At 45.1% G+C, this 12,310-nt stretch overlaps 2 protein-coding genes across 2 annotated transcripts; both read left to right on the top strand.

The window, feature by feature from the left end:
• Nucleotides 1–5,537: 5,537 nt before the first annotated feature.
• Nucleotides 5,538–5,903, top strand: LOC128869773 (uncharacterized). Its single transcript, XM_054112378.1, has one exon. The coding sequence runs from the start codon at nt 5,538–5,540 to the stop codon at nt 5,901–5,903; it is 366 nt and encodes a 121-aa protein (XP_053968353.1).
• A 1,578-nt stretch (nt 5,904–7,481) lies between these two features.
• On the top strand, nt 7,482–8,276 carry LOC128869771 (uncharacterized). Its single transcript, XM_054112376.1, has one exon. The coding sequence runs from the start codon at nt 7,482–7,484 to the stop codon at nt 8,274–8,276; it is 795 nt and encodes a 264-aa protein (XP_053968351.1).
• Nucleotides 8,277–12,310: the final 4,034 nt, after the last annotated feature.

Here is a 12,310-nt window from a genome sequence, read left to right as displayed (position 1 = left end):
GTGGTTAGTGGGCGCGCTAAGAGAGGAATAATTTATTCTACTTATATACTCAAGAAGACTTATACAAAAATTAAAATAGAGAAACTAACCACCCGCAATTACGTAAATTTATACAAAAAATGCCATTTTCCACTTCTTTTCAGGGGCTGTAGGGGCTTTGATAGAGCGGTATACGTTTTTCTTTTCAACCTATACCTGATGTTGTAATAGTCTACAAAAAATGAACTTTATCTAACATCATTTCCGCTCTTACAATTTTTCGAATATTTGTTCAATTTATTATAAAATTTGTAAATTTTAAATGCAATGCGCGAACGGAAGATATTAACCGATTTGAAATTTCTTTTTTTTTTCCTGAATTTGTATTGATATGTAGCAACTTTTCCCTGCTATTACGATATGCTTTGAAAAAATTTACGTATTTCACTCCGGTCTGTTCCATAGGGCAGGGCATTCGCAGCGGAAATGGAAGATTGTTTCCTTTTTCTCTGGTTGTTTACAACTGTGACAGTGTGTGTTGTGAGGGATGCCCATTTCGGCTGCTCGTTCTCCCACAGACCAAAAGCCCGTTATGACTGCCGTTAGTCTCCGCGCGTCCCGTCGTTTCATGTTTATCAATGTTAACGATTGGCTAAGGTTGTACGTGGGCCATAACGTTCTGTTTATTTTGCATTTTGTCTGATCTCTCCATCTACAATCTGCGATTCAGAGTGAGTACCGATTCAGCAGGAGCGTTATTCATGGCAGATCCACTTCTTGCCAGTTCATTCGCTTTTTTATTACATTCGATGCTCCGATGTCCCGGGACCCAGATTAAGGTAACTTTATCGTTTTCGCTCAAGGTGGTAAGGCTAGTCCTGTTTTGTTCCACCACTTTAGAGGTTATTGTAGCTGAACCCAGTGCCTGGATTGCAGCTTGGCTATCCGAAACAATAGCAATATTGCTTTTTAAAGAGGGATCTGCAATTAGTAGCCTACAAGTTTCCCCGATTGCCAGTACTTCCGCCTGGAAGACACTGCAGGCATTAGGGAGACGCACAGATCTTTCAATTTTAAGTCCATGAGATTATATACCAGCTCCAACACCACAATACATTTTATTGCCATCTGTATAGACTGTAGTGTCAAACTTGTTTAGTGAGAATCCCTTATTCCATTTTTCCGAGATGGAAAGATAGTGACAAAATTTCTACTGAATGTTACCGTCGGGACGATGTGGTCAGTCCTTATCGAGGTATGCTGTGTTTGTCGCAGTAATAGACTGGCATGACCATGAGCTTTTCCTTTCCAGCGACCCGCTTCATTTAACCTAAATGAACTCATTTTTGCCATCTTTTTGATATGTAGATCTGCTGGAATAATGTATTTCAGATCATTCAGGGGCTCCCTAGGACATGATCTGATTGCAGCGACTGTTATTGCACAGGCTTATCTTTGTATTCTGCTAAGTAATTTGATGTTGTATTCTCTCTCTAGAGCTTTCCACCAAACTACCGAGCCATACGTTGAAATTGGTCGTATAACCTCCTTATACAACCATAATGTATACTTGGGTTGAAGACCCCATCTTCTTCTTAGCATACGCTTACAGGCATATAAAGCAGTTTCTGTTTTCTTTACCCGTTCTTCAATGTTTAATTTCCAGCTAAGTTTGGAGTCCAGAATTACCCCTAAGTACTTTGCACTGGCTGAAAGTGAGAGGGTTTGTCCGTTAATGTTTGGTAGAGTAAAAGTTGGTACCTTATATCTGGTCGCAAATAGCATGGGCGTTTAAACTTAGGCCACAGACTGTAGCCTAAGAGGTAAGCTCGCTTAGCGCCCATTGAATGATCCCACTGATCGTATTGGGACACAGTCCTGATGCCATTAACACCACATCATCAGCGTACGCGATCACTTTTACCCCACCTCCATTAAGTTTTGTTTAGATTTTACTAGTAACACATAACCAGAGAAGTGGAGATAATACTCCCCCCTGTGGAGTGCCCCTGTGGACTCTTTTTGTTATGTTGATATTACCCATATTAGCTCTATCCTGGTTTCTAGCATAGAGATGATCCAATTGCTGATACAATTTTCATACCCTAAGTCTATTAAAGCCCGTTGGATGGCATCAGTGCTAACGTTATTAAATGCGCCTTCTATGTCAAGAAAAGCTGCCATGGTGTACTATTTGTTCGCTAGAGACCCCTCTATTTTTCGGATTACCTTGTAAAGCGCTGTTTCCGTCGATTTGCCTTTGAGGTAAGCATGTTGTGGAATTGATATACTAGAGCTCTCTGGCGAGCTTCTAATGTGTATGTCTAAAAGCCGATCAATTGTTTTTAAAAGGAAGGCCGAGAGACTAAATGGCCTAAAGTCCTTCGCTGACTCATGTCCCCTTCTGCCTACCTTTGGTATTTGGAATATAACCTAGGTTAAGCCACGCTTTGAAAATTTCCATTAGCCATGGCAAAATATTATCAAGAGTTTCCTGTAACATCTTGGGAAAAATCCCGTCAGGGCCTGGAGATTTGAAAGGTGAAAACTATTTGATTGCCCATGCAACCTTTTCTTTTGTGACTAGTACATCCGCAAGATGCTGTGGGTCATAGCGGCTTCGCCGAATTCTCCCAACGTCGCTTTCGTGAGCGCTACATCCCGGAAAATTAGTATTTTAGAGAAGTTCTAGAGACTCTTCTGCCGTAGAAGTCCAAGTGCCGTTTGGCATCTTGACCCAAGAAAGCATTGAATGATTTTTGGACAAGATACGGCTGAGCCTCGTAGAATCTTTGGTAGATTCGATCGAAGAGCAAAAATCTCTCCAGCTCTCCTTCTTGGCGGCCCTAGTTGCCCTTTTGTTCTGTCTCCGACTATCATGTACAGTTGCCAATTACCTGTTGAGTAGCTGAGATTAAGATTTGATCTGGCTACTTCCCTTAATTTCGAGATCTCATTGGAGGGAGGATATGTTTTTTTGCTATATTTAATTGGACATGAGGCCTTGTAGGCCCTAATGTCTGAATGTCTTCTCCAATGTTGTAACCCTACTCTCAATGTTTTCCGTGACAGTGATTTGGCTGATCGGAATTCCTCCCAACCTATTGTTCACTACCTTTTTGAAATTTTTCCAATTAGTTCTTAGTGAGTTTCGGCACGGTAAGGAAGTATCCACCCTCAGATCCAGCTCTTAAAGGATCAAGCTGTGATCGGAGAAATAATTTTTGTTGGAAACCCTTCATTTGTCTACCCCTACTGAACTGTTTTCGGACAGTAAAGTAACATCAATCACTTCCGCCCATCCCATAAAGTACTCCGTATTAGGAAAGGTGAAAGTGGGGGTGTTCCTCTGTTGCATACCGTCAGGTTAGTATTAATAATAAAGTCGTAAAAAGACTCACCTCGTTCGTTCGTCTCCGAGCTGCCCCATAGAGAGTGCCTTGCGTTGGCATCACATCCGTGTAGCAGGTTCTTATTTCTAGCTTCACGCACAAGCCGACGAGCCTTCTCGGGTGGTGCTGGCCGATCATGGGCCATGTAGCTGGAAGCCAGTATGATGCCGACACCGTCATTGGCTTCTACCTCCACAGGTGTTACATCCTGTGAACAATATGATGGGGTTAAAAATATGTTCAAATGTTTCTTAGCTACAATACAAGATCTGGGATTACCTCCAGTCCGTTTGTGGAAAAGGTTATGATTGATTCCAGTAAACCCTTTCACCTCGGTGCTCCGCATCCAGGGCTCCTGGATTCCGCCAGGAGATCGGTTAGGTTATCCGTTGGAGTCCGCGAGTCCTGCAAGTTTTTTGGACAACCTTGAGACCCATGCTGCCGGGCGCTGCTCATTAGCGCCATCGTTTTTGGTAGATGTGGCGTCGTTAAGTTAAGGCGCAACTCGTTGGCGCCGCCAACCTCGTCCTGTTCATCCTCCGAATTTGCAGAGCGGAATATCTTCAGTTGCGTTTTCCTGACGCCGAACCGAAGTTTGTTGTCCACTTTTCCCAGTGGCTCGATGCTCTCCTCCGATATTTGGAGAAGGAGGGACACACTGTTCTTTTGCGGAGCCTCCGCTTTGATGATGCTCCAGTATCCATCGGAACAGTGCGGTTGTGTACCTGCAAGTATGGAATTAGTTGCTTAGCTTCGAACTTCGGTATCCAGATGCGAGCCCTCGGCCGTCAAGGGATTTCGCTGGCCGGGATTAGTGTAAGCCTCAAACCTTCCCAGTCGTTCTGGATCTTGCCCACAGCTGTTTGCAGGAAGTTAAGAGAGAGTTGATCATCGCACTTCACCTCATCGTGGACCACCTCCATTGAATCAAGTCCTGACACTTGACCCTCCGAGGTCCAATTTCGGACCACTTCCCCGATGCAGGTTTATCGCGGTTCGTTATTTCATCAACCAACGCTATTTGCAGGTAATCCCGTGCTACCTCATTAACTGTGCGTTTGGCTGGCTTTGGTATTGAAGCAGTGTGAACCGACACTTTGTGCTTCTTCGTAGGTTTGTCGTTTTCGTCCTGCGAACGATTGCGTTTCACGGCTTCTACCTTCTGGGTGGCCTGGAACGCCAAATACTCATAGGCCACCTTTTGGCACCTTGCCTTATCGGCCACAAGAGACCAATAGCTCATCCTCTGAGGTAGTTCCCAACTTCCTCAGTTCGTTAGTGTCGGTCCGTGTTGTCCATTTGTCCATCTGTTGTGTCAACGGGTGCGTCAGCTTCTCCATCCGTTTTGGGTGTGTGTCCGTCCGTTGCCCGTCTTCTTGGTAGCGTTATCCGAGTTTTTTTTTTGTTTGTTTATTTTTCTGTTTCTTGCGGTCACCTGCCCTTCCAGAGGGCTGCCCATGTCGCCGTGTGCGGTGACCAATGAGGATATAGGGGAAATAATCGGTCCGCCATGGCACAGCCCCATACGATGGTAAGGCCACCGCTACAACCTGAGGAGGCCTGATATCAGGAGGGCTCCATTAAGAGGGAGCCTAATTTTATCCCCCGGCTGCCAAACCCTACCAATAAGCACGGGTCGAGTTACACCTTGGGTTGAGGGAGTTTTTTTAGCGAAGTTTACGTCTGCGACCTGTGTGGTTCGCGAGAGATCTACTCGCCCTGGAGACCCACCTGGAGACGCGCCCTATAGAGAAAACAGGGTGTGTATGTACATACATATGGTATACCTATGTACATACAGTGGCTCACAGCTATTTCATGCAGTTTTAGTTTATGAATTTAAATTATTGCAGAATGAAAAATTGTCGGAATTAAAAAAAAATTTAATGTAAATATTTAGTTGAATAATTTGCTAACATAATGAGTAGAGCAAAATTCGTAGATATATAGTCCCACTCACACTACGGGATGAAATGCAACTACAATGCGGTATCTTTGCTCACAGCTTATTTCATGCAAGCACTTGTTTATGTTGTGGCGGCGGCTAGTCACTTGGTTAACGGTATTTTGAATTTCTAGTTTATCTAACTAGCGCATAGTTATTGTTCTATACAATTTTTAGTATGTTTCTGATCGCCAAGTGGGCAATATAAAAATATATAAAAAATGGGCCGACGTACTACGATTGAACAGCGAGAACTGGTGATGAAGCATTTGCAAAGCGGAAAGTCGCAGCGAAAAATTGCGGAAATAGTTTGTTTGAGTAGTGCTACAGTACAAAATATCATTGAACGCTTCGTTAATGAAAATCGGGTGCAAAATAAAGCCCGATGTGCCCCAAATAAAATTTTCGACGAACGTGATGAGCGTTTAATTGTTCGAAAAATAAAAGAAAACCCAATGCTATCGGCTTCGAAACTGCTAAACGAAGTTCAACAGGAAGTGGGCAAATCATGTTGCGTCGAAACAGTGCGACGGGTACTACGTGAAAAGGACTTTAATCGTCGCATAGCACGAAAAAGCCATTCATAAATAAAAAAATCAATTGAGCCGAGTTGCCTTTGCCAGAGAGCTCGAAATTAAAGATTTTGATTTCTGGAAAACGGTAATATTTTCTGACGAGTCCAAATTCAACCTATTCGGCTCAGATGGAATGTCTTACGTCTGGCGGAAACTCCATAAAAGCAACATAAAACCGACTGTGAAACATGGTGGTGGCAGTGTAATGGCATGGGCATGTATGTCAGCAGCCGGCGTAGGAAATTTAGTGTTTTTCGAGGGTATTATGGTCAAAACAATGTACCTTAATATTCTAAAAGATAATCTACTCCAAAGTGCTGCGAATCATGGAATACCTAAAGATTTCCGTTTCTACCAGGACAATGACTCTAAACACAAGGCGGCAATCGTGCAGACATGACTCATATAGAACTGTCCACATTTAATGGAACCACCGACTCAATCACTTCACATGAACGTCATCGAGAATTTATGGTCATTACTGGAAACAAAAATCCGCCACACATCACATAAGCAATAGAAATCAGATAAAAACCGTAATTTTGGAGCAGTGGAACAAAATCGGACCGGAAGTAATGAAAAAGCTAGTAGAGTCAAGGCCAGAAAGGTTAAAAGCTGTTAATAAAGCCAAAGGATACCACATAAAGTAATGAATCATTTTTAAATCATTGGTTAAACTTAAATTTAAGAAAAAATTAATACTGCATGAAATAACCTGTGCCTTAAAATTTTCAACTGTTCTGTGTTTTTGTTTTTTATATTTAAAAAAAAATATATGAAGTACCCTTTACCCTTGGGGGAACCTGTTATCCCTATAGGGCTCGTCCTTAGGTGGTGGATAGGGGAACGCCTCACAGATATGGAAGGTAGGAGAGTAGGTCTCCCGCGAACCACACAGGTCGCAGACGTAAACTTAGTTAAAAAACTCCCTCAACCCAAGGTGTGATGCGGCCCGTGCTTATTTGGTGGGTTTGGCAGCCCGGGGACTAAATAAGGCTGTCTTCGTACGGTGCCCTCCTGATATCAGGCCGCCTCAGGTTGTAACGGTGGCCTTGCCATGGTATGGGGCGCTGCCATGGTCGACCGGATATTTCCCCTTTATCCTCTTTGGTCACCGCGCATGGCGACATGCGCAGCACCCTTGGCGGGGCAGGTGACCGTACAAACCAGAGGAAATGCTGAAACAAAAAACTAAAAATTCGGATGACGGAAAAACAAACTCGGAACAAACGGACAAAATGACGGGAAAACGTACTGACGCATCGACAGCACGGACTGATAAAAAACCAAACACGCGGACAGAACTACAGGACAAGCAAACAGACAGACAGGAGGAAGTGACGGACGCACTTTAAAAACAGTCAGAAAATTGGACAAGACGTACGAGCAAGGACGATTTAGGATGACTGGGGCACCCTCAGAGGATGAGTTCTTGGCTGGAGGTCAGTTGAGGGCAAAACTGTGGGCCACAGTACACCAACAACTATAAATCAACCAACAACATCCACTAAAGCCATGGGGAAAAAGCGTGGTAATAAAGGTCCCTCGAGGTATAAACTTTACCAGAGGTCTCTCGCTATCCTTGGCAGGATGCGAAAAAACGAGACCGAAGGTAAAGTTCGTCCCAAAGATGAGACCGACAAGGCAAGATGTCAAAAGGTGGTTGATGAATACTTGGCGTTCCAAGCCGCCAACAGGACAGATGCCAAAACACGAAACCGCTCGCATTACGAAACTGGGAAGGTAACAAAGAAGCACAAGATATCGGATCAGGTTGTAGTTGCCTCCAAACCTATCAAGCGATTTAGTGAGGTGGCACGGGACCATCTCCAAACGGCATTGGTAGACGAAACTTCTAACCGCGGAAAACCAGTGCTTGACAAATGGTCAGAGCTTGAGGCACGGTTGTCTCGCATAGTCTTTGACCATGTCATGGCGAATCCGGATAACCAAACACCAGGTTTCGACTCGGTGGAGGTTGTCCGCGGTTACCGTGTCATTAAATGCGATGACCAATTCTCACTGCATTTTCTGACAAACGTGATTGGTAAAATCCAGAACAGCTGGGAAGGCTTGAAACTCAAGCTAATTCCGGCTAGCGAGATTCCACGAAGGCCGAGGGCTCGCATCTGGGTACCAAACATAGAGTTTGAAGCCAATCAAATAATCCCCTACGTTCAGGCGCATAATCGCTCGGTGCCGATGGCCGATTGGTCGATCATCAAAGCGGAGGCTCCGCAAAGGCACAGCAGGTCTTTCCTCCTTCTAATTACAGAAGAGAGTCTGGAACCACTGGAGAAAGTGGGGAAAAAAACTTCAGTTTGGGATCAGGAAGACCCAGCTGAAGATATTCCGTTCTGCAAACCCGGAAGAGGAGCAGGATGAGGTCGATGGTGCCAACGAACTGCTGACTGGCATGCAGCTAGATGACACCGAGTTCGAAAAGGGAAACCAGTAAACATGGGTTTAACGGTTGTCCAAATTAATCTGCAGCATTCACAGTCTGCAACAGACAACCTAACCGTTCTCCTGGCGGAGGAGGACGTGGACATCGCATTAATTCAGGAACCCTGGGTGCGGAGCACCGAGGTGAAAGGGTTCACTGGGAAATCCTACAATATCTACTATAAACGGATAGAAGGTAATTCCAGAACATGTATTGTAGCTAAAAAACACTTAAACACATTTTTAATTCCTATATATAGTTCACAGGATGTGACGGCTGTTGAGGTGGAATCCACTGACCGAGTCAGAATAACGCTTGCCTCTATATACATGGCACACGAAAGACCAGAACCGCCTGAGGAGGCCCGTAAACTTGTGCGGGAAAACCCGAACAAAACCCTGCTTCTCGGATGCGATGCCAATGCAAGGCATACTCTATGGGGAAGCTCCGAAACAAACGACCGAGGTGAGTCTCTTTATGATTTCATAATTAACACTAACTTGTCGGTATGTAACAGGGGTAACACTCCCACTTTCCCCTTTCCAAGTACGGAGTACTTCAGGGGATGGGAGGAAGTGATCGATGTTACCCTTATGTCTGAAAACAGTTCAGTAATGTGAGACAATTGGAGGGATCCTGTACGATCTGGATCTTAATGTTGATCCGCCCTTACCGTATAAAATCCACTAAGAACCAACTGGAAAAGGTTCAGAAACATAGTCAATAAAAGGATAGGAGAGATTCCCATCCCCAAAATCACTCTCACCGAAAGCCTTGAGAGTAGGGCCACAACCCTTGTCATGTCGGTCTCCTTGCCGCGGGGATGAGGCTTAAGTGGTGAGTTAACCCCATTCTATGGAGATTAACTTACCACGAACTAAGAGGGCAGCTTCATATAGGAATTGGGTATCCACTCATCCGCGGAACGGCGGAATTGGTGGCCACCCAAGTACTATGTGGAGAGTACCGTACCGACAACCTGGCAGGAGGGATAAAATGCATTTCTTTTCTTATGTGGAGGCTAAATAAAGATATTTCTGCACGAGGTAACCCACTTTTGGGAAATCCTCCCGTCGAGCAATCGACGGCTCGGGCATCGGATGTGCAGGCCCGAACCCCACATTCCCCTATGACCGGAACTGACACCCAGGGTTCCGGAGGAAGCGCATTACTAGTGGTGAAACTGGCACATTGGCTATGCCAATGGAGAGCCGAGTGAGTGTGAGCGATACACCGCCATCGAAACGATCTGAAGCAACTGAACAAGTTGTGGAGGATGTGGAGATGGCGGACAATCTCTCAGTAGACTCAGACGGATCTCTGGTACCGAGTAAGTCTTTGACAACGGTTAAACCTGGTGTGAATCAGGTAAGTACCGGTAAAAAGACCGAAGTTATTGGAGAGTCGAACGCAGGTGTTGGTCTAACCGCAAGGCAGATCAAACGAAGAAGACAGAAGGCGAGGCAAGCCGAAGCACTAGCTAAGGCAAGGACTCAAGCTCCGTCAACTTCGACACCTGTAATGGAAACGGGAAAGCGTGGCAGAACAGAGGATTCCTCTGTAGCGCTGCGCTCTTCCGGAAACGAAACGGGGTCTGTGCCAACGACCGGGAAGAGGAGGAAGGCAAAGAAGAGGAAAGTTGAAAAACGCAATTCGGAAATGCCTGCATCCTCGACCCCATCCAAGGCAGACAAACCTTTGCCTGACAAGGCAGAGGCTAAGGGACCTCAAATGTCGAATGACACTCTTCCGTCAACGTCTGGCGAATCATTCGCGAGAATGGCAGCAAAGGCAATGACGGTGGAGATACATACCGACAAACAAGATGGTCTACTGTCCAAAGGGCAACAAGACTATCTTGACAGCTATCTGTGGAAAGCTATCGGTGAGTCGAAAGACGCGCCGACTTTCGAGGGGAAAAGCGTGGTGGACGGCATCGTAAAGGTGCACTGTTCCAATGCTTTTTCCCGAGAATGGCTAGAAAAAGCGATAGCAAAAATCCCAGCCTGCGAAAACAGCAAGTTTATTCTTGTTGAGAGTAGCAAAGAAAGGCTGGTACGAGCGAGTGTCTGGATTCCGGGTCCTTCCTGTAATTCAGCAGAACTCCTCAAACGCATCCGTGTTCAGAATAAGGATCTTGACACGACTCTCTGGAGAGTATACTCGTGCACCAGGCAGAAATCCGCTACCACTTCGGAGGCAGGTTCCCATCTGGTACTGGGTATCGATCTTGGGTCCCTCAAGGTTCTTAAGTCGAAGTACGGGTGCCGTCCCCACCTACATCTGGGGCGGATCCAGTTCCGCGTCCAGGATAAGGTGGAGGACAAAGCGTAAATATACTCAGTCTCATGACTGAAGTAATATTTACACAGATAAATCTGCAGCATAGCAAAGCGTCTACGGCTCTCTTGTGCCGTAGGCATGCAAAACTGCAAACAAACCCACACATAATACTTATACAAGAACCATGGGTATGTCACAAGCGTATCTGTGGTCTAAGTGCTATGTCGTGGGGACAAATACTTCATTGTGAAGGGAATGTGAGACCGCGAGCATGTATTATCATGCCGAGGTTGATCGAACACACGATGTTAAAAGAGCTATGCTCCGGAGATATCGTTGCTGTAAAAATAAAGTACTTGAAAAGTGGGAACAGTGTCGAAGCTATTATAGTTTCGGCCTACCTACCCTACGACTCTTTACAGCCACCTCCTTCGAGGGAGCTAAGAGAAGTGGTCAAGTACGCAGAATCCAATAATCTGGGGCTAATAGTGGGCTGTGACGCAAATTCACAGAACATTGTGTGGGGAAGCAGCAAATGCAACCCCAGAGGTCTCAAGCTACTGGATTTTATCCTGTCATCCGATTTGGTCATCCAAAACACTGGTAACAAACCAACTTTTGTGACCAGAAGGAGACAAGAGGTGATTGATTTAACACTTACCAATAGGTCAGTTGGAAATCAAATCAACCGATGGCGAGTTTTGGAGGAGGACTCTCTTTCTGATCATCGTCTTATCGAATTCCGACTGGGAATTGACACAATATCAATAGCTTCCGGTAGGAATCCTCGAAATGTGGACTGGGACAAGTATGGTGAGCTTGTAACAGAGCGATTACCAAACCTGAAAAAACTCAAATCAGCAGAAATGATTGAAGATGCGACTAAGAAATTAGAAGGTACTTTAATCAATTGCTTTGAGGAACTGTGTCCACTCAGGCAAAGCAGACAGGGGAAAGCGGTTCCTTGGTGGAACCCTGAACTGTCGAAGCTTCGTGTACGGTCCAGGAAACTTCTTAATAAGGCCTTGAAGACCAAAACAGAAGAGGACTGGGCCAATCATCGACTTATACAGAGAGAATATAAGAAAAAAGTACGGCAAGCCAAACTAGAATCCTATAGAAATTTCTGCAGTAACGTCGAAGAAATGAGGGAAACAGCGAGACTTTGTAAGGTCCTTCATTTAGACCGCTCAGTAAGGCTGGATTCCATTCGAAAACCTGATGGTTCATACACCATTTCCAAATCGGAAACGTTTAATGCTCTACTCGAAACTCACTTTCCGGGTAGTAGAACTATCTCTGAAGTTGAGAGTGGCATGAACAACAACGGTGGCAACGGTGGAACCTCTAGGTACAGCTGGTATATTGCTAGTCGGATAGTGACAAGGGAATCGATAAGGTTTTCCTTATCTTCCTTTGAGAACTTTAAGTCCCCTGGACCTGACGGAATATATCCAGCAATGCTTAAAAAAGGAGGAGACAGGCTGATTGAGGCCCTGAAAAGGATCTTCACAGCCTGTCTTGCATTTGGTTATATACCATCCCAATGGCGACGCGTAAGAGTAGTATTTATTCCGAAACCAGGAAAAGATGACTATTCCCTAGCAAAAAGTTTCAGACCAATCAGTTTGACATCGTTCATGTTGAAAAGTCTGGAACGAGTGGTGGAGAAACATATTCGAGTGGGGGT

This window comes from Anastrepha ludens, chromosome X (genome assembly GCF_028408465.1).
Source record: "Anastrepha ludens isolate Willacy chromosome X, idAnaLude1.1, whole genome shotgun sequence".
Taxonomy (NCBI): Eukaryota; Metazoa; Arthropoda; class Insecta; order Diptera; family Tephritidae; genus Anastrepha; species Anastrepha ludens.
This window is presented reverse-complemented; position numbering and strand designations above follow the sequence as displayed.

Coding starts and splice junctions, on each gene's coding strand:
- LOC128869773 (XM_054112378.1), top strand. CDS start 5,538: ATGGGCCGACGTACTACGATTGAACAGCGAGAACTGGTGATGAAGCAT.
- LOC128869771 (XM_054112376.1), top strand. CDS start 7,482: ATGCGAAAAAACGAGACCGAAGGTAAAGTTCGTCCCAAAGATGAGACC.